Genomic DNA, 23,361 nt, shown 5'->3' with positions numbered 1-23,361 from the left:
ATGTGTTCATGATTTTCTGCGGATGGAGATGCTGATCGCTTTTGGGGATTTTCTTCATACAAATCAATCGTTTGGCCTCAGAAAACTTGGATTATTTAACTTTTTAAATAACTCATGGATGCTGTCGTATGTTATATCCTGTGTTTTATTACACGGCTCTGTGAAATACTTGATTCTGATTGGTCAATCACCCATTCCAGCGGTACGTTATTTCCAGATAACACACACCGCTCATCCGGGTACTGCGAGTTATCTTGACCGGTTCTACTTCTGTGCTTAACGCTGGCGCCATCTTATGGCTTAAACAGCCGTGGGTTACAATGGAAGACTTCAAGGCGGGTTTCTTTTATAACGTTTTAAATATGGATATTTTTCTGACACAAACGCATCGATTGGAATCAATTGGAACTGTTTTTCTTCGCGGAAGCTTTGCGTAAGAGCTAATAAAATATTTAATCTCAAGACAATATTTTGTGTCTAATAATTATTTATTTGAGACTAGTAGGCGTGTAATAAGCGGGATAATGTCCACCCAGCCGGTTGTTATCGCAGAATAAACCCCTTCAGAGTGACGCTCCGCTTCGCCTCGGGGTCCTGATCACTCTGAAGGGGTTTATTCTGAGATAACAACCGGCTGGGTGGACATTATCCCTGACTTATATCATGTTCACACAAATGGGTAGGTTTAGGGATGGGATGGGGTTGGGTTACATGTTAAAGATAAAAAAAATAGCGTAAACATGTCTAAATAGCGTTAAAAAAATACATCTAAATAAAATTATGCTTGCTGATTAAACTTGAAACTCACACTCCAACATGTCATAATGGCAAAATCGTAAACCAATAAAAATTTCACTATGAAGATAACATTCCCAATACCCAGTGCATCTGTGTATGACGCCAAAGGTTTCCCATTGAAATGAATGGAGCAACCAGTGCGTCGAAAAATGTGCACTGGGTGTTCCATTCCACTAGGGGGACCTTTAGCGTCTTCATTGTGACGCGGAAGGCACTTGACCATGCTTTGGATTTTGACGCCGTGGGAGTGAGAACGGGTTTCAACAACAGACCTATGCTAACCAAAGCACTTTACATATTGTCTCACATTCACTCATTCATTCACCAAAGGCAGTGTCAGCCATCCACCTCTACTTGCTCATGGACAATGGGGATTGAACCTTACAGTTTGTAGCTACATGAACATTGCCAATGAAAACTCATGAACTTAAAAAAAGCCCATGCAAAGGAAATTTAAATACCAACAGATCTAAAGATTAAAATAAAGTAATAATTCAATCATTAGAAAAAAGTAGCATTTTTGTGACTACATGGATTATTTGGGATTTAATATTTATTTTACAAAGTATGATTATAATGACAGTTTGAAAAATTAAAGGAACTGTATGCAAGAAATGTATTTCAATTGATCAGAAAATGGCCCTGATATGTCACTACACTGTAAAAAATTTGCTTGGTTTTTGTTGGTTTAACTTAAAAAAGTAAGTAACCTGGTTGCCTTAAAATTGTGAGTTTATTGAAATTAAAACTTTGAGTTGATACAATGAAGGAAATTAGTTTAATAAATAGAAACTCAAAATATTATTGTATCTGAACCACATAAAACAAATTGATAAATCATGAAAATAGCACTATTTGGCATGTTTCACTGCGTCATCAGAAATAAAACACAATTACCCAAAATGCTTAAAAAATCTTTAAATAATATTTTAATAAAGGTTGTTGAATCTCAAAAAATGTTCATTGTATTAACTCAAAATTTTTATTTTAATGAACTCAAAATTTTAAGGCAACCAGGTAACTTTTTTTCTAAATAATTTTTTACAGTGTAGACATTAAGAAATCATGTTAATTTCAAATACTTAAATCACTGACAATAGTAGTCCGGCCAGGATATTGTCATTTAAAGTAGTTGTTGCAGCCCTCAACTGATGTTGAGGATGTCATGTTGTGTTTTGGCCTGAAGCTCCGCCCTCCACCTATCCACGTAACCACTAGTAGCATCTGTTTATATAAAGTAGCTCAAGATTGATTACTATGTCCATCGATCAAAACTTTGCTGACAAGGCACTGGCTAGGCATTGACTGACTTTATCCAATGAAAACTAGGGGTGCTTTAAAGGGAGGGTGAAATGCTGTTTCCTGCATACTGAGCTTTTTACTCTGTTAAAGACTTGGATTCCCATCCTAAACATAGACAAAGTTTCAAAAACTAATGTTGGACGTTTGATGGAGTATTTCTGTGTCAAAAATACTCCTTCCGGTTTCTCACAAGTTTCGGAGAGTTTTTTTCGAGTATGGGTCGGCTTGACGTTAATAGAGCGGAAGGTCCTTGTCTGGGCCGTACGGGCTCTTCTCCCGGTAGGGTGCGCACGCGTGACTAGAGCGAGAGAGGAAATGCACGGCCGTAAACACTCGCTCAGATGCAGATCCACTCGTCTGTGAACACTTATGACGCACCGCTCTCCCGTTCCACTTTATTCCTATGGGTGATATCAATGCTTCACCACAGCATTCCGGGAAGGCAGCGCTGCATTTGAACCGATTTGAACGCAGAAATAAATTAAATACAATTAAATACAATATTAAATACAATAGAATACAAGCAGTTTAAAAACATATTCAAAAATTGTTTACCTTGTATAATTAATGATCACAAACCTGACTTGCCTTTAAAGGTCCCGTTCTTTGCGATTCCATCTTTCAAACTTTAGTTAGTGTGTAATGTTGCTGTTAGAGCATAAATAATACCTGTAAAATTATAAAGCTCAAAGTTCAATGCCAAGCGAGATATTTTATTGAACAGAAGTTCCCTTTCAAAGCCGGTTTGGACTACACCGCTGCACTTCCTGCTGTGATGACGTCACTAGAACCGTTTGTTGACTAAAGCTCCGCCCACAAGAACACGCAGATTCGGGGGCATTGTCCTTTTGCTCTCGCAGGTCGAGAATAGGAAGCGTTGTTTTTGTAGAGCGTGTTTGTCGTCATGCCATTGAAACGCTGTTATTTTCATCCCGGAGTCAGATCACCTTTGTTTGGCCTTCCCACGGACGCTGTACGAGATCAATGGCTACAGTTTATGGTTAACTCGGCTCCGGAAAATTATAATCACAATTTAAAACTATGTGCAGCACATTTTGCTGAGGACTTGGTGTTTGTGATGATCCGTTTAAACTACTGAATAGACAGCTTACCATTCTGAAACATCCAGCAAAAGTCTTTCCTGAGCAGGTTGTAATCGATCCTCTTCGATATTCTCCGGGTCTGACTCCGGCTCAAATTGATAAGGCAATTTAGACATTTTTGCAATAACATTGAGCGCTTACATCACCCCGTTATAGTAAGAGACGGGACCTTTCCGGGTAACGTGCACTAAGCTGCTGTCTAATCACAACAAGGGAAGCGCTGGCCCAATCAGAACTCGTTACGTATTTCTGAAGGAAGGACTTCATAAAACAAGGAAATCATCAGGCCGTTTGTAGGACAGAGGAAACAGCGCTGTACAGATAAGTCAATTGTGTGAAAAATACTGGGTTTTTTTTACACACGAAACATGAACTCATGTTATATTGCACACTGTAAACATAATAAAAACTTCGAAAACACGCGAAGAACGGGACCTTTCAAAATATTTTCAAATGTAATTTAAACTGGACAAAGGTAGTACACTGTCTAATATCAGTTGTTAAACTATCCCAGTTATTAACAGCCTTTACAGAAAAGGCTGATGGACCAAAATCTGTTTTTCTAAAAAGCACTTCACAGTCACCTCTTAATGAGGCTCTTGTCTGTCTTAAACTGTCATCGCGCAATAAAAAACCAACATCTTTAAAGGTGGATGTGCAAGATCATTCACAATGTTCATTCAAAATATTCCAGTGAACGCAGCAGGATGGGGCACACCCAGCCAATCGGTGGTATCTGGCAACTGGTATCCCCAAAACGCTCTGGATTTGAATCCCTCCACCTGTACATATATACCAACACAAACCAACCCGTGGTGGAGGCTGGATCTGCTGAAGGTGTACACCGTGACCAGAGTGGTCATCACTAACAGGCTAGACTGCTGCAGCGAGAGCATAAACGGGGCAGAGATTCGTGTCGGAAACATTTCTCCAGATGTTTTCAGCAACCCCATGTGAGTCTCTCTGATATATTCTTATTTACAGAGATTCTGTCCAGTTGACTGGTAACTGTTTAGATTATTATAAAGCATCTTTAGAACCAGTTAACTGTTTGCCTCCACTGTTCACTGATCATAACTCTGACCGGTTATACAGAACATCCTGGTGATATGAATCAGAGAATTCAGCAAACAGTTTTTTTTTATTATTATAATTTTTTTTTTAATCCATTTTCATTGTGAATATATAATAAAGTGTAATTTATTCCTGTGATCAAAGTTCAATTCATCATTACTCTAGTCTTCAGCTTCACATAATCTTTCAGAAACCATTCACATATTCTGATTTGCTTCTCTAGAAAAAAATATGATTATTATCAATTTTGAAAATTTTTGTTGCTTGATATTTGTGGAAATTATACTTTTCCAGGCTTACTTGTATAAAGGTAAAATTAACAGCATTTATTTGCATCTATTGCATTTATTATTAAATAAAAGCATTATTAAAGTATTTTAAGGATTTCTGAAGGAAAATTCAGCTTTAACCACAGGAATAAATTACATTTACAATATACTCACATTGAAAACAGCTATTTAAAAAATGTAGTAATATTTAGCAAGTTGACTGGTTTTGTTGTATTTAATTAAATACATGCAGCCGCAGTGAGCATAAGAGACTTCTTTGAAACACTTTTGACAGGAACGTAAAATGTTCTTCAATTCAATTCAGATGTAAATAAAAATAAAGATAAATGGCTTTTCTGTATTTCTGTGTTTTCTGACGTCGATTCAGTTCAATGAAAGATCCGTCAGAATGATTCAAATTAATGTATTTTTTACCAAATTAATGGCATGACGGCACTAGAGGTCCTACTTCACAACAGGAATCTCTTTGTCCACACTTCCCTTTGTAAGAAAAAAGGGTCTGATAATACCCAATGTTTACAGGGAGTGCAGAATTATTAGGCAAGTTGTATTTTTGAGGATTAATTTTATTATTGAACAACAACCATGTTCTCAATGAACACAAAAAACTCATTAATATAAAGGCTGAATATTTTTGGAAGTTTTAGTTTTTAGTTTTAGCTATTTTAGGGGGAGATCTGTGTGTGCAGGTGACTATTACTGTGCATAATTATTAGGCAACTTAACAAAAAACAAATTTATACCCATTTCAATTATTTTTTTTTAGCAGTGAAACCAATATAACATCTCAACATTCACAAATATACATTTCTGACATTCAAAAACCAAACAAAAACAAATCAGTGACCAATAAAGCCACCTTTCTTTGCAAGGACACTCAAAAGCCTGCCATCCATGGATTCTGTCAGTGTTTTGATCTGTTCACCATCAACATTGCGTGCAGCAGTAACCACAGCCTCCCAGACACTGTTCAGAGAGGTGGACTGTTTTCCCTCCTTGTAAATCGCACATTTGATGATGGACCACAGGTTCTCAATGGGGTTCAGATCAGGTGAACAAGGAGGCCATATCAATAGATTTTCTTCTTTAATACCCTTTCTTGCCAGCCACGCTGTGGAGTACTTGGACGCGTGTGATGGAGCATTGTCCTGCATGAAAATCATGTTCCCTTTCGTTCAGTCACTCCGACGTAACGTCAGTGACTGACGAATGGGGGTTTCGCTTAGAAGCCTATCATCTCCGAGACTAGAAAGCGCCCAATGGCAGTGCCAATGCCATGGGCATGCGAGATTTGCATGCGTAACTCCGCCTACCCACGTGGGTATATAAGGAAGTAGCTGGCATCATCGCATTATGTTTTAATGCTTCGGAGCCAAGGGTTACATACCTTTCACTCCTATAAGCCTTCTGAGTTAAGTCAGTTCTTTGAGACGATCAGGATCTTCCAGTCGGTGTTGGTGTTCGGCACGTTCCAGCGGTCACATACTTCCTGCCTGCTAGTCAGACGATTGGTTTCCAGTTGGTGTGTGGTCCCCTGGGCGCTTCGGCATCGACTGCGAGGTTAATCCTCTCACAAAAGAGCTCACACGTGGCACGTCCTTTTCAGGATGTCTCGCCCGTGTGCTTCTGGGTGTGGCCGGTCTCTACACTCTTCTGATGGGCACTCGCACTGTCTGGCATGCTTGGGCTTCCAGCATGCTCAGGCGGCGCTTGTGGATGAGTCATGTTCCCACTGCGGGAACATGGCCATCTCCGTGTTGCGGTCGAGACTCAATGATCTCCGTGTGGCCGCCGGAGTGAGAGTCCCCTCCGTCACCCCCCGATCTGACGTGTCCGCGGCCCCGGTGTCATCCGGTCCGCGGGGCGTCTCTTCGGCTGGTGGCCAGGGTGGGTGATGGTGTGGAACACAGCTCCGACGCTCATGCCTCGGCCCACACCCCCCTCTGTTGCACCGGTACCCGCAAGCGTTGTGATGGAGTCTGCGGCCTCGGTCTCGGCCGGTCCGCGGGTTTTGTTCGGCGCTCCAGAGGAGGACGAGATGTCGGTGACCGCATCACAAGGTGGGCTAGAGTCCTCCGAGGATGATGATTCGGCTGTGCTGCCGCCTCCGGGCGCGCCAGCATTGTCCGAGTCGGACCCGGAGCTGACAGCCATGCTTGCCGGGGCGGCCGCTCCTGCGCGGCCACAGCAGCAGCCTTCACCCGGGCCGCGCCGCGGAGCGCGCCGCAAGAAGCTAAACGCCAGGCCAAGCGGCGCTCCTGACGCGGACAGCTCAGAGATGGGCAGTTCTTTCCAGGAGACGGCAGCAGGGCCGCTCCTTCCCCCGGTGGAGGGCCGGGGGAGAATCTTTCGTTCCGCTGCCGCCCCCCGGGGTGGCAGCACCCTAATGTGGTTAAAGAAAGAACTGACATACCCATCTCTGAGCACCCAGAGACCGGTGACGGCAGTGTGCGCCGCCCCCGGGCCACGCCGCTCTCGTCCCTCTCTGTCGCCAGCCCCCTCTCAGAGCAGACCCCAGTGGAACGCGAGTCCTTCCCTGGTCTCCTCTGTCAGGGCGCAGCTGTTACCGCCGCCCCGACACCGGGCCGCTACGCCACCCGAGTCCGGGCCTGTAACGCTGCCTCGCTGCCCCACCGAGGGTACGCCGGTGCTCCGCATGACCCTGTTGGTACACTCCCTGGGAGCGTGGCTACAGCTGCCGGGACTGTCCCGCTGGGTCGCACGGACCATCCGGCTCGGCTACGCGATTCAGTTCGCGCGAGCTCCTCCCCGCTTCCGGGGTGTCCGGTACACCATGGTGGGGTCCAATGCCCCAGTCATGCGTGCGGAGATCGCGACCCTACTGGCGAAGGGCACGGTCGAGCTCGTCCCTCCAGCCGAGATGAAGTCCGGCTTCTACAGCCCTTACTTCATTGTAACGAAGAAATCCGGTGGGTTACGCCCGATCCTGGACCTTCGCGTCCTGAACCGATCCCTGTACAGGCTTCCGTTCAGGATGTTGACTGCGAAACGCCTTTTCGAATGCGTTCGTCCATGCGATTGGTTTGCAGCGATCGACCTGGAGGACGCGTACTTCCATGTGTCCATCCTTCCGCGACACAGACCGTTCCTATGGTTTGCATTCGAAGGGCGGGCATATCAGTATGCCGTACTACCATTCGGGCTAGCTCTGTCCCCTCGCGTCTTCACGAAGATTGTCGAGGCAGCCCTTGCGCCACTCAGGCAACAAGGGGTTCGCATCCTGAACTATCTCGACGACTGGCTCATTTTGGGCCACTCTCGGCACCGGGTGTGCGAACACAGAGACCTGGTTCTCCACCACTTAGCTCGTTTGGGCCTTCGGGTCAACTGGGAGAAGAGCAAACTCTGCCCAGTGCAGAGGATCTCTTTTCTCGGTATGGAGATCGACTCGGTCGCCATGTGCGCGCAGCTTACCGGCTTGCGCGCGCAGTCACTGCTGACTTGCCTCAGGCAGATAGAGAGCAAGAGTGCGGTTCCACTGAAACTGTTTCAGAGGCTCCTGGGGCATATGGCATCTGCAGCCGCGGTGACGCCGCTCGGATTGCTTCATATGAGTCCGCTTCAGCACTGGCTTCGCGATCGAGTCCCGAGATGGGCATGGCAGTCTGGCACGCTCCGGGTCCCAGTGACTCAGGCCTGCAGACAGACACTCACCCAGTGGTCGAACCTCAGTTTTCTACGGGCAGGTGTGCCCTTAAAACGAGTTTCCCGGCATGTTGTTGTGTCAACAGATGCGTCCACCACGGGTTGGGGTGCCATGTGCAATGGACATGCAGCCGCCGGCTCTTGGTCAGAGAGCCAGAGCCGCCTGCATATCAATTGCCTCGAGTTGCTGGCAGTACGGTTCGCCCTGCACCGCTTCCGAGCGTTGCTGAAGGGTCAACACGTACTAGTCAGATCGGACAACACGGCCGTAGTAGCGTACATCAACCACCAGGGCGGTCTACGCTCCCGCCGCATGTCTCAACTCGCCCGCCATCTCGTCTTATGGAGTCAGAAGCGCCTGAGGTCCCTTCGTGCTATCCATATCCCGGGGATCCTGAACCGTGCAGCCGACGAGCTCTCACGGGTTCAGCCAATCCCTGGGGAGTGGAGACTCCATCCCCAGTCGGTCCAGCTGATTTGGGATCAGTTAGGGGACGCACAGGTAGATCTGTTTGCCTCCCACGACTCGTCCCACTGCAGCCTGTACTATTCCCTGACCGAGGGCACGCTCGGCACGGATGCACTGGCGCACAGCTGGCCGCGGGGCCTACGCAAGTATGCGTTTCCCCCAGTGAGCCTTCTTGCACGTGTTCTGTGCAAAGTCAGGGAGGACAAGGAGCAGGTCATCTTGGTCGCCCCGTACTGGCACAGCCGGACCTGGTTCCCAGAACTAGTGCTCCTTGCGACAGCCCCTCCCTGGCCAGTTCCTCTGAGACAAGACCTACTCTCTCAGAGACGGGGCACCCTGTGGCACCCGCGTCCCGATCTTTGGAACCTCCACGTGTGGCTCCTGGACGGGACGCGGCAGGTTTGAGTATCCTACCACCTCCGGTGGTGGCTACCATCACTTCCGCTCGGGCCGAGTCCACGAGACAGGCCTATGCGTTGTAGTGGAACCTCTTCGTCAATTGGTGCTCTTCTCGCCAAGAAGACCCCTGGAAATGCCCGATCGGGTCTGTGCTCTCTTTCCTCCAGGAAGGGTTGGATCGAAGGCTGTCTCCATCCACCCTGAAGGTTTATGTGGCCGCTATCGCCGCCTACCATGACCTCTTGGACGGGAAAACGGTAAGTAAGCACGACCTGGTCATCAGGTTCCTGAGGAGTGCGAGGAGACTACATCCTCCTCGTGCTCCTCTCGTACCCTCTTGGGACCTCTCAGTAGTTCTAAGTGCTCTGCAGAGGGCCCCATTTGAGCCTTTGCGGTCAGTAGATGTTAAGTTCTTGTCTATGAAGACAGCGCTCCTGACCGCACTGGCCTCCATCAAGAGGGTAGGGGACCTGCAGGCATTTTCGGTTGACGAAGCGTGCCTGGAATTTGGGCCGGCTGACTCTCACGTGATCCTGAGACCCCGGCCTGGATATGTGCCCAAGGTTCCCACCACTCCGTTCAGAGACCAGGTGGTGAACCTGCAAGCGCTGCCTTTGGAGGAGGCAGACCCAGCCTTGGCATTGCTCTGTCCAGTACGCGCCCTTCGCGCTTACGTAGACAGGACGCAGTGTTTCAGAACCTCAGACTAGCTCTTTGTCTGTTATGGTGGGAAGCTGAAAGGGAAGGCTCTCTCAAAGCAAAGGCTGTCTCACTGGATAGTGGACACCATTGTTTTGGCTTAGCAGCAGGGACGCCCATGTCCCCTTGGGGTCAGGGCCCACTTCACTCGGAGCGTGGCCTCCTCTTGGGCTTTAGCACATGGCGCTCCGCTGACAGACATCTGCAGAGCTGCAGGCTGGGCGACACCAAACACATTCGCCAGGTTTTACAACCTCCGAGTGGAGCCTGTATCCGACTATGTACTCGCCTCTACTAGTGGCCGGTAATGGATTGGCTCAGGTGTCTTCGCTTGCTCGCCATTCCACTCCACGGACTGGATACGTGCGATATTTTTCTCAGGTGAGTTCCCCGAAAGCCCTGAGCTCCTCCAGCACTGTCGACGCCGACGCCAGTAAGTCTGCCCTTAGTCCAGACACTCGTGTCCGGCCAGGTGCCCCATGTGCATGGTTCCCCTCCAGCGACCCCCACATGTGTATTTCCACCGTAAGCCTCCCTGAGCGGGTGTATTCTCTTGGCAACCTTGCCACCCCCTGGGGTTAAAAATCCACCTGCGGCTGGTACCCCAGTGATCTTCCTTATGCAGCCCCCCGGGGTCATACCTGTATTCCTAAGTCCTCCCTACGGGTAGGCATCTTGGCGCATATCTCCTCCTGGAATATGCCTCCCAGTGTACCTTGGTATTCCTGCGTTAAGTAGAGGCCTTTGACCGTTCTAACTTGCATCAGGGTTCTAACGCTTGCGCAGGGCACTGGAAGACAGCCGAGTGGCGTTATTGCATTGGGACCCCCATTCGTCAGTCACTGACGTTACGTCGGAGTGACTGAACGAAAGGGAACGTCTCGGTTACATATGTAACCCTCGTTCCCTGAGGAGGGAACGTAAACGTAACGTCCCGTTGCCACATTCGCTGTACCGCTGGAACGGAGTTCAACTTGGCTCCTCAGCAGGTAAAAAATAATGCGATGATGCCAGCTACTTCCTTATATACCCACGTGGGTAAGCGGAGTTACGCATGCAAATCTCGCATGCCCATTGCATTGGCACTGCCATTGGGCGCTTTCTAGTCTCGGAGATGATAGGCTTCTAAGCAAAACCCCCATTCGTCAGTCACTGACGTTACGTCTCCGTTCCCTCCTCAGGGAACGAGGGTTACATACGTAACCGAGACGTTTTTCTTTAAGGATGCAGACTTCTTCCTGTACCACTGCTTGAAGAAGGTGTCTTCCAGAAACTGGCAGTAGGACTGGGAGCTGAGCTTGACTCCATCCTCAACCCGAAAAGGCCCCACAAGCTCATCTTTGATGATACCAGCCCAAACCAGTACTCCACCTCCACCTTGCTGGCGTCTGAGTCGGACTGGAGCTCTCTGCCCTTTACCAATCCAGCCCTCTGCCCTTTACCAATCCATCAAGACTCACTCTCATTTCATCAGTCCATAAAACCTTAGAAAAATCAGTCTTGAGATATTTCTTGGCCCAGTCTTGACGTTTCAGCTTGTGTGTCTTGTTCAGTGGTGGTCGACTTTCTGCCTTTCTTACCTTGGCCATGTCTGTGAGTATTGCACACCTTGTGCTTTTGGGCACTCCAGTGATGTTGCAGCTCTGAAATATGGCCAAACTGGTGGCAAGTGGCATCTTGGCAGCTGCACGCTTGACTTTTCTCAGTTCACGGGCAGTTATTTTGCGCCTTGGTTTTTCCACACGCTTCTTGCGACCCTGTTGACTATTTTGAATGAAACGCTTGATTGTTCGATGATCACGCTTCAGAAGCTTGGCTATTTTAAGACTGCTGCATCCCTCTGCAATATATCTCACTATTTTTGAGTTTTCTGAGCCTGTCAAGTCCTTCTTTTGACCCATTTTGCCAAAGGAAAGGAAGTTGCCCAATAATTATGCACACCTGAAATAGGGTGTTGATGTCATTAGACCACACCCCTTCTCATTACAGAGATGCACATCACCTAATATGCTTAATTGGTAGTAGGCTTTCCAGCCTATACAGCTTGGAGTAAGACAACATGCATGACGAGGATGATGTGGTCAAAATACTAATTTGCCTAATAATTCTGCACTCCCTGTATTAACAAAACCACTAACAAGTGACAATTTTGATCTGGATTGTCAGGGGTGAATGGCAAGAATGAGGACATCAATGTCCCACTGATCACAGGCTAATCTCATCACCAGTTGTCCATTGTTCACCTCAGTCCTCCATTCCTGAGACCAAGGTGTGAATGACCATGGACTGCCAAAGGCCACCAAACCAGTTCTGTCTAGAACACAGTAAGAACAAAAAAGACTCCAAGAAAATCTCTATTCACACATTGGTTTGAAACCACACAATGGACAATAAACCATAAGGAACATGGGTAATACTTTACTTGAAGGGGTGTGCATAAGACTGACATGACACCTTCATAATCATGACATGACACGTGTCATGAATATGAAGGAGTTTTTATGCATGTTTATGACAACTGTCATTAAGTGTCATTCGCTTAATTATGTCATTTTTAATGCAATGATGACATTTCGGACTTGTCTTTGTTATGACAACTTGACATAAACCAATACATCATAACCTGTCAGTGTCTTTGTCATGACAACTTGACATTACCAAGACAACATAACCTGTCATAAACAGACATGAAATGACATAGCAGATTAATTATCAAATTTAAGAAACTACTTAGCTTTTTGGGTTTACATTACATTAGTTGCTAGGCAACGTGGGGGAGAGGATGCTGGCGTTGTCTGTTCGCCGCTTCTCCACCCACAAATCATGTTAACTTTACTATTAAATTTAGATTTTATTATATTTTCTTATGTTTGTGACTAGTCTAACAGAGCTACTATTGGGACTGTTGCTGATTGCTGGCAGCCACTGAGAGGACGTTGTTTGCCGTTTTTTCACCGCTTCTCTTCTGTTTTTGTTTGAATTTGTGGTTGGTTTTGGTTTGAAGGACATTTGATGTTGCTCGCTGCGGCTGCTCTCTCTTCTGGGTGTCGGCTGCTCACTGGTGGTCTCCCTCGGGCTTGAACTGCATGGTGGCTGAAGTTTGCACCAGGCTAGCGTCATCAGCGTCCGGCATGATGTTGAGATGTAATTTTTACTTGTTATTCATGTATTGTTATTTTTTCCCTTTGTTGCACTTTGAGATTCTTCGGAATGAAAAGTGTGTTATAAATAAAATCTATTACTATTATTATTATTATTATTATTATTATTATTATTAAACTGTCATGTGGTTGGTTTTGACGTTGGCTGTCATTAGGCTATTATAATGTCATGATTTTTTTATAAATTTAATTTGTCATTTACATGTCATTAAGTGTCAATACTATTTTATAACATTGTCATGAATTTATTTCTTGACCTAAACTACAGTGGTACAAGTTGAATTTGTCATTAACATGTCATCAAGTGTCAATACTATGTCAAAATATTTTATAACATTGTCATGAATATATTTCTTGACCTAAACTACAGTGGTACAAGTTGAGTTTGTCATTAACATGTCATTAAGTGTCAATACTCTGTCAAATTATTTTATAACAGTGTCATGAATATTTAGCTTGACCTGAAATATGGCATCATAGAGGAAATCGTACAGAGTCATTAAAAACTATTAATATAACTCAAAATGATAGTGGCATAGACATATACACCTATGATGTCTATGGTGGCACCACTGGTTATGTGTACGCTGTAACAGTTGTTGGCAGAGCCTCAGTCAGGTTAGTTTGTTTAGGTGTTTAATGTCAATTTAGTTTGCAGTAAGTAAAAACAATTCACAACAACGTTATGTTGGGTTTAATATACTTTATTTAAACTTTCGCTCACTCTTTAACGAATAGTTTGAGTTTATTCTCACCATTCCGTTTGTTATGGTGGAGTCCCGTGTGCTGGTGCACCGTCAAAAGGGATTCGGGCGGAAACGTTGGCCCTATATATAATGTTCCGGCCTAGGCTCTAGCCACAACCATTCCTTGTTCAGCCCGGGGTGGGGCTCTAAAGACTATTTCTCTTATTTTTATACATCGGAAGATAATTTATAAAGTGAAGTCATTTGACAAAGTGTTATTTTTCTGTGTTTGTTTATGTGTGTATATGATGTTGATATATAAATGTTTATTTTGTGTAATGGCCATTATTTGTGTACGTGTTTTCCCCTTTTTGCGTTAATTGGTGCTGGTCACCTGTGTATAAATTCATGCCTTGTGTTTTTAAGAGTCAGTTCTGTGAGAGGGCAGGTCTTAAAAATTAAATGATTGATTTTATTTCTCAAACTCCTTTTTATATTTTTAAGACATTTGAAATTGTCTATAATCTAACCTTCTGTTGGAGCTGGTGGAGGAAACTTAAAAAATAAAATAAAACATTGTGAACTGAAAAATATTAATGATGCTGTTATTAAAAAATAATTTGACAGCGTATTAACACCTAATTGCATTTTAATGACAAATTAAACTTGTGCCACTGAAAAAAATGTATGACATTATAATGGCCTCAGTCAACATCAAAACCAACCACATGACAGTTTAAGGTTAACCCTATAAGATAAGTAGTTTCTTAAATTTGGTAATCTGTTATGTCATGTTTATGACAGGTTATGTTGTCTTGGTAATGTCAAGTTGTCATGACAAAGACACTGACAGGTTATGATGTATTGGTTTATGTCAAGTTGTCATAACAAAGACAACTCCGAAATGTCATCATTGCATTAAAAATGACATAATTAAGCGAATGACACTTAATGACAGTTGTCATAAAGATGCATAAAAACTCCTTCATGTTCATGACACGTGTCATGTCATGATTATGAAGGTGTCATGTCAGTCTTATGCACACCCCTTCAAGTAAAGTGTTACCGGAACGGGTCCAATATACGACTCCTTATTCACCCAGGAAAGTGTGAACACACAGAAACCTCACCTGGAATAAGAGCCAATGTAATCTCACCCCCTGACACAGAAATGGACATCTGGGTACTGATATCTCAAAATATTTGCATCAAGTTTGGACTGTTTTTAATTTACTAAAAGAAAGAGAATCATAGGAGTACTTTGTTCGGTCATCATACTGTTTATTTTCTTGTGAGGAAAACAACTAAGCCATTTCTTGCCATTATTTTGTGGTACAGAGTCATTGGACGTGCCAATAACGCAGAACACACTGGTTTACTTACCTTAGAAAATGTAGTAAAGATCAGACTGCTGACGGTATCGGTTTTCTGAGGCGGCAGTACAAGAGTCCCACAGGAAACTCCCTCTATGATCACAGAATTAATGTGGCCACCTACAATAAAATACAACATTAACATTGTTTCAGAATAAAGAAGTACTCTACATTCCCTTTGTTGTATTACATTATACATTGGTGGTGGTGGTTGAGGAGATTCCCTCCTTCCATGTAAAAGCTTTGAGTACCCAGAAAAGTGCTATATAAATGTAACAAATTATATATTATTATTATTATTATTATTATTATTATTATTATTATTATTATTATTATTACAATATAGTAATCTAAAGATTAAACACTGATGAGACCATACTGATCACCTGCTAACATGAATAATGGTACCAATATTGGTTTTGGTTACGAGAACGTTCATTACATTACAAAATTCAACAATGCTGTTTCTCTCTGAATCGTCACGCATGCAAGATGGATAAAAACAGAACAACTATTTTCTATTTGTAACAAACTTAATTAGCATGGCAAATACTTGCACGATTCAATTGCATTTGCAGCTTAGCTGCAAACAAACAACATAACTAGTATAAAACATCATATGGTATATAAGTTGGGGGAAATATCAAACCATACAATATGCAGTAATAATTCAGAAAAATGATAATAAGTGAAGAGTAATAATTAAAACTCACTCTATTGTGTTTCTCCAGATGTGCTGTAATTTCTAGTATCCCAGCAGGAGCTTCCTACAGCTACTCGTGTAATAGGATGGAGGGACGATATGTATCTGTGGTTATTCCTGGAACTTCTAAGATTCTGACTCTCGCTGAGGTGGAAGTCTATGTGGTTTATCCAGGTAATCCAGATTTTTAATTTTTGAAGCCATTCTCATAGCATTCAAGTGGTTTTAATATAGTTATAGAGTGTAGTTCTAGTCTAAAACCAGACAGATGTGGTAGAAGTGCATTCCTAAAATAAAGTAAACGCTTATATAATAATTATATATATATATATATATATATATATATATATATATATATATATATATATATATATATATATATATATATATATATATTGATACTGTTATTTTACAGGTAATTTGGCAATAGGAAGAAGCGCCACACAGTCATCAACCTATGGCAGCTTGATTGCTGAACAGGCCATTGATTTCAATCCAGGTTTTTACGCACAATCATCGTTAGCGTGCTCATCAACCAATAATCAGACTAACCCGTGGTGGAGGCTGGATCTGCGTGATACTTACAGAGTTAGTAGAGTGGTCGTCACTAACAGAAACTGGGCTCCAGAACGAATAAATGGAGCAGAGATTCGCGTCGGAAACTCTTTGGAAAACAATGGCAACAACAATCCTGTGTGAGACCCTCTTTCAGTGTTTTAATATCCACAGAAATCCCTGATTCCTCAAGGCTGAAAACACAAGTGCAGAAAGAATAAAGTCTAAATGAAGTTTTCTCTGTCTCTCTGTAGATGTGCTGTGATTTCTAGGATTCCAGCTCGTGTTTCGGCCACTTACACTTGTAACGATATGGAGGGTCGATATGTGAATCTGATCATTCCTGGAGATTCAAGGGTTCTCTCTCTGTGCGAGGTGGAGGTCTATGGACAAGGTATGATTGAACAAAGAAAATATGTCCATTTATGATTGATTATAGATGGTGTGCAGCAAAGACAATATCTGTAACAAGTGCAAAATGATTTGTATCTGTATTTTTGTACAATTAGCCTACAACTGTTTCTTTCATAGTTATCACTGACCAAATATGTGTTGTATTACTGATAAAATATTTTATTTTCAGTTCAATGTACAAAAGTATTCAACATTTTTTGTACTTAAGTATTGCAAGTAGTTTATTTAAAAATGTACTACTCAAGTACTGAAAGTAAAAGTACAAGTTTTGTGTTATGTAGTCATTAAAGAAAGAAGTCAAAAGTTTGAAGATCATATTTCATTACCAAAAAGTTGATTTTGACTTATAGTCTAATTTTCTACCATATACAATTGCTATCTAACAACAACTTGGTTTGCACCTTTTTTTCTGTTTTCACCGCTCTCCAGTCTAAACTAATTTTTTTGTGGTAATTTTTCTACACATTGTCATATAAATAACCTGAAAATACTGTAGTTCATTTAGATTAAATCTTACTAACCACTCTTACAAAAAAAAAAAAAATTATATATATATATATATATATATATATATATATATATATATATATATATATATATATATATATATATATATATATATATATATATATAAGCACACTTATATTCGTATTTCAAGAGGTGTTCTGAGTAAACTATTTGTTTGTGACACATTACAATATGTTTGATTCGTTAGGGGTTAACACCTTATGACCCAGGACCAGTAGTGAAGAAATGAAGACAGAGTCAGGATTCCAATTAAATAAAAGAAAAATTTACTTAAGAATAGTTTGCAGTTTCAAAAGCAGAAGCCAGCTTCAAGTCTCACAAGGAGTTCGTAGGCCGCACTCCCTCTCTAACCGTCTCATTGCCTCGCCCTATCGTACATACAATTGTTCCAACAGTTATACCGTTTTCAAGGTCTTATTCACGTCATTACTGCGATGTGGATGGTTCTGATTGGCTCAGAGACAATGCACAGTCATGGTAAATTTCCACTCGAGTCAGTTAATCTGATGCACGTTTCCACTGACGTGTCACTAGTTTTGCTTTCACCCAGAATCAGGCCCGTAGTGACCTTTCAGATCTGGAGCAGGCGCCAGCTTGCCCAGAACAACAAGTCCACCCATCTCTTAGGGTGCCCATTAAAACCATTCTGATCTGTAGCATAGAAAATTGCGCACATACACAGATATCTGAATGTGCACGCGTGGCCGGGACGCGCGCTCTCTCTTGCATATGCACCTCGCAGCAGTTAGTCTATTCTACATTACTCACCGAACAAATATGGCTTTGGCGGCAAAAAAAGGCTGAATAGGAGCTTGCGCAGTCTTCTTGAATTGCTTGACTCACTCAGTGATGTGCCAGCTTCATCAAACCTGACATCTACTGTTCTGACAGTGGTAACGTGGGTTTGGATTGTAATGATTCGCAGCATTTTCATAATTATAATGAGTAACTATGCAGCACATAAAAAAATATCGGAGTAAAAGTATTAAACTAATCGAAAAAAATTACTGAACTGAAAGTGGAAGTAGGAGAAAAAAATATTACTCTAGAAAAGTACAGATACTCCATTTTAGTACTTAAGTACAGTAGTGAAGTAGTTATAATTCTTTACTATACATCTCTGCCTATGGACGTAGAGCGTGGATTTTTCAGCCGTTATTTCTTGGTTCAGAAGATGGACGGCGGTCTGTGGCCCATACTAGACCCCTGACGTCTGAACTTTTCCCTCCTCAGAGGGAGGTTCAAGATGTTGACGCTCAAGTCTATCATTGCTCAGGTTCGTGCAGGAGATTGGTTCATGTCGATAGACCCGAAAGATGCATATTTCCATATTCAGGTCGTCCAGCGACACAGGAAACTCCTCAGGTTTGCCTTCGGAGGGAAGGCTTTCCAGTACAGGGTGCTCCCCTTTGGCTTTGCTCTGGCACCAAGGATGTTCACGAAGTGTGTGGATGCTGCACTGGCCCCGCTGAGGCTCCAGGTCATCCGCATACTCAACTACTCTTATGAGAGGGGTCAGGCGCCTGAGACCAGTTTGCTCCCCTTGCGTACCCTCCTGGGACTTATCTATCGTCCTGGAGGGGTTGACGGGTGCTCCCTTTGAACCACTAGAGTCAGCCCTGGAGCGGGTTCTGACTCTTAAGGTTGCTCTTTTATTGGCTCCAACTTCTTTGAAGCGAGTGGGAGACTTACAAGCTCTCTCTGTTAGCGAGGCTTGCTTGGACTTTGCCCACGGGCTGGTTAAAGTTTCTTTAAACCCCAGGCTGGGATATGTGCCCAAGGTTTTGTCCACCTCTTTCCGCTCGCAGGTCACCACCCTCCATTCTTTCCACCCCCCCACCCCCCCCCCCCCCCCCCATTGGTTGTATATATATTATATATATATATACAACCAATCAGGCATAACATTATGACCACCTTCCTATATTGTTTTGGTCCCCATTTTGCTGCCAAAACAGCCCTGACCCGTTGAGCCATGGACTCCACTAGACCCCTGAAGGTTTGCTGTAGTATCTGACTTTTTCCCATAGTGCATCCTGGGACCATGTGTTCCCCAGGTAAGCCATGCACACACACACCCGGCCATCTACGTGATGTAAAAGAAAATGTGATTCCTCAGACCAGGCCACCTTCTTCCATTACTCCGTGATCCAGTTCTGATGCTCACGTGCCACTGTTGGTGCTTTTGGCGGGGTCAGGGGTCAGCATGGCACCCTGACTGGTGTGCGTCTTTGCCGCCCCATACACAACAGATGCTCTGTGTATTCTGACACCTTTCTATCAGAACCAGTTTTACTTCTTGAGCAGTTTAAGCACACGGGCCAGCCTTTGCTCCCCACATGCATCAATGAGCCTTGGCCGCCCATGACCCTGTGGCCGGTTCTCTGCTTTTCCTTCTCTACTGTACGGTTCTCTACTGTTCCTTTCTTGGAGCACTTTTGATAGATACTGACCACTGCAGACGGGTAACAGCCTACAAGAGCTGCAGTTTTGGAGATGCTCTGACCCAGTCGTCTAGCCATCAGAACTTGGCCCTTGTCAAACTTCCTCAAATCCTTGCTTGCTACATATGCCCATTTTCCAGCTTCTAATATATCCACTTTGAGGACAAATGTCCACTTGCTGCCTAATATATTCCACCCACAAATAAGTGCTGTGATGAAGAAATAATCTGTGTTATTCATTTCACCTATTGGTGTATGTGAGTAATATTATTGATATTGTATATACAGTATATATTGTATATAAATTAGGGCTGTCCTCGACTAAAGATTTAGACATTCGAATCAGAATTGTCGAATCTCTCTATGGTCGACTGATAGTCGAATCATCTGTGTACGTGTGTGAATGGGTTTGGAGGGGCACAACACTGTCAGCAGAAGGGTAAAACTTTTTTTATTTTCCTTTACACACTGCACACAGCAACAACTTTTAATAAAGCGACCAAAACTGCCTGGCAACTGACAGACGGACTGATAATGGCTTTCTTAATTAGGTTTAAATAGCCTAAAAGGTAATGTGGTGGATAAACATTAATAAACCATTTTCTCATAACATGTTGAAGCCGCGATCAAAATACAGAACATCACACAAATATAGAAAAGAACATTTTGATAAATAAACCTAAAAAAATACCTGCCTAGAGAGGAAAAGAACACTTTGAGTGTGTTTACATGCACGTTCTTAAGCCGATTGTGTAGTAGTTTCTGTGTGTGGTCATTCACAAAGGGGGTGAAGACGTACGCAAAGCTCAGCCCCGCGCCTCAGGATCTCACACCGCCACCTGACGCGCACATTACATACACGCGAGCTCAATTTTGAAATGATTGACAGATGAGCTGCACGAAAGCGCTCTGTGGTGCAGCAGGATTTTAAACAACTTCCTGAGTGGCCGCGGACAGGCGCTGAATGCCACCACGGGTGTGTGGACACTCATTGAAAGTGTTCTAATTTTAAAGGCGCGGTGCGAAGCTCAGCGCCCTTAAAGGGGTCGCACACCGATGCTCAGCTCAGCTCAGCGCAGCGACACGTCTTTAAAATATTGAGCACCCCCATATTGCCAAAATGGTATGATCCTTGTTTCATAACACCCGCAAAGATTTGACCGTGAGATCGGTGGTCGAATCAGGCTCCGCACATAGATGCATCGAATCTTCGACTATTCGGGGTCACCCCTAATATAAATACAGTATATATTATATACAGTATATTCAATATATTATATACAGTATATTCTATATATATATATATATATATATATATATATATATATATATATATATATATATATGTGTGTGTGTGTGTGTGTGTGTGTGTGTGTGTGTGTGAGTGTGTGTTAATTTTTTTATTATTTTTGATGCTTGATAAAAACAATAAAATATCCCAATGGACACCCTCATAATCCACTCTCAGAAGGCCACATTTCAGTCTGTCCTACTATCTGGCTATCCCTTTAATCATTCAATCAATCAGTCAATCAACTTTATTTATATAGCGCTTTTTCAATGACGATTGTGTCAGAGCAGCTTCACAGTGTTAACAGGACAATATTGCAACAAAATTAGATTTGGCTGTACAGTCGTTCTGGAGTAAACTGTGATGTTATCAGCTTATTTTAATTTATCATAGAGCGACAATGTGGGCAGATCAGTATTATAGTTTATAGAATTAAATAAGACCTAATTAATTAATTTTACTTGTATATTTATTTGAATAACTTAGATCACAATTTTAGTGTCCCCAACTGAAAAATAAACCTTGGGAGAAACCAGACTCAGTCGGGATGCCAGTTCTCCTCTGGCCTATTATCAAACAGTGTATGATTATTATTCTGGCAACCTTACAGGTCAGAAATCATATGAGATTGGAATATTCAAAATTTCTGGGTATCACGCAAGAGAAAGGTTTATTTAGGATAGCGCGTCGATTACACAAGAGTATGAATACTTGAAAGATCTAAGAGTTATTGCGCCGGAGACGGGTTTATTGAGGATGACGTACCGGTGAGGCAAATTCAGAGGACATACCAACTGACACGGCTCAGCAGACACACCAGGATGTGTTGGTCATGTCCAGACAAGTACACCATCCGATCTGGACACGGCCTGGATCCGGCCGACTGCAGTAAACCTTGGGATAAACAGAGAGACTAACATTAGTGTAGATGCCGTTCTTCTTCAGATGTATCGAGTACATCAGGTGTTATGGGAAGTGTTTGACGGTTCCGGCTGACCGAGTTAATGCAGCCTAACAATCAGTCAATTGATTTGAATAATGAAAGTTAAAAATGTTCATGCCATAGTAAAGAGATGCGTTTTTAGTCTTGATTTAAACTGACAGAATGTGTCTGCTTCCCGAACAATAAAAGGAAGACTATTCCTGTCTGCAGTTGATTTAGATATTCTAGGTATTATCAACTGGCCAGAGTTTAGAGACCGCAATAGACGTGATGGAGTATAATGTGTTAAGAGCTCGCTTAAGTACTGGGGAGCTAAACAATTCAGTGCTTTGTAAGTAATAAGCAGGATTTTAAAATGTATGCGATGTTTAATAGGGAGCCAGGGCAGTGTTGACAGAACTGGACTAATATGATCATACTTCCTGGTTCTAGTAAGAACTCGAGCTGCTGCGTTTTGGACCAGCTGGAGTTTGTTTATTAAGCGAGCAGGGCAACCACCCAGTAGAGCATTACAATAATCTAGCCTTGAGCTCATGAACGCATGTACTAACTGTTCAGCATTTTGCATTGAAAGCATGTGCCGTAATTTAGATATATTTTTAAGATGATAGAATGCGGTTTTACAGATGCTAGAAACGTGGCTTTCAAATGAAAGATTGGTATCAAAGAGCACACCCAGGTTCCTCACTGACGACGAGGGCTTGACAGAGCAGTCAAGTATTAGAAAGTATTCTAGATTACTACTTTTCTGTCCAATAATTAAAAATTCAGTTTTATCTGAATTAAGTTGCAGGAAATTACTATTCATCCAATTTTTTATATCAGCTATGCATTCCGTCAATCTTGTGAATTGGTAGGTTTCGTCAGGGCGTGAGGAAATATAGAGCTGAGTATTGTCAGCATAACAATGAAAACTAACGCCATGCTTCCTAATGATATCTCCCAGTGGAGCATATACAGGGTGAAGAGCAGCGGTCCTAACACTGAGCCTTGCGGTACTCCATACTGAACTTGTGATCGGTGTGACATCTCTTCATTTACTGCTACAAACTGATAACGGTCAGATAAGTACGATTCAAACCATGCCAATGCAATTCCACTAATGCCAACATAATTTTCGAGTCTATTTAAAATAATGTTGTGATCAATAGTATTGAATGCAGCGCTAAAATCGAGTAACACTAATAGAGAGAAACAACCACGATCAGATGATAAGAGTAAATCATTTTTAACTCTAATTAGAGCAGTCTCAGTGCTATGATACGGTCTAAATCCTGACTGGAAATCCTCACATATACCATTTCTTTCTAAAAAGGAACATAGTTGTGAAGACACGGCCTTTTCTAGTATTTTTGATAGAAACGGTAGATTTGAGATTGGCCTATAATTGACAAATTCTTCAGGATCAAGTTGCGTTTTTTTAATAAGTGGTTTAATTACGTAACAGTTGTCCACTGAAGAGG

At 43.0% G+C, this 23,361-nt stretch overlaps 1 protein-coding gene across 1 annotated transcript in view; it reads left to right on the top strand.

Annotated features, from left to right (window-relative positions):
• The first annotated feature begins 3,875 nt into the window (after positions 1 to 3,875).
• LOC137076145 (uncharacterized) overlaps positions 3,876 to 23,361 on the top strand; it is a 37,424-nt gene continuing 17,938 nt past the window's right edge. Inside the window, exons 1-4 of the mRNA XM_067445120.1 lie at positions 3,876 to 4,156; positions 15,752 to 15,897; positions 16,139 to 16,418; positions 16,533 to 16,672. Of these exons, the coding sequence (XP_067301221.1) occupies positions 3,876 to 4,156; positions 15,752 to 15,897; positions 16,139 to 16,418; positions 16,533 to 16,672 (847 nt within the window). The remainder of the gene's footprint in view (positions 4,157 to 15,751; positions 15,898 to 16,138; positions 16,419 to 16,532; positions 16,673 to 23,361) is intronic.

This window comes from Pseudorasbora parva, chromosome 1 (genome assembly GCF_024679245.1).
Source record: "Pseudorasbora parva isolate DD20220531a chromosome 1, ASM2467924v1, whole genome shotgun sequence".
Taxonomy (NCBI): Eukaryota; Metazoa; Chordata; class Actinopteri; order Cypriniformes; family Gobionidae; genus Pseudorasbora; species Pseudorasbora parva.
The sequence above is the reverse complement of the archived record's forward strand: the minus strand, read 5'-3'. Positions and strand labels throughout refer to the sequence as shown.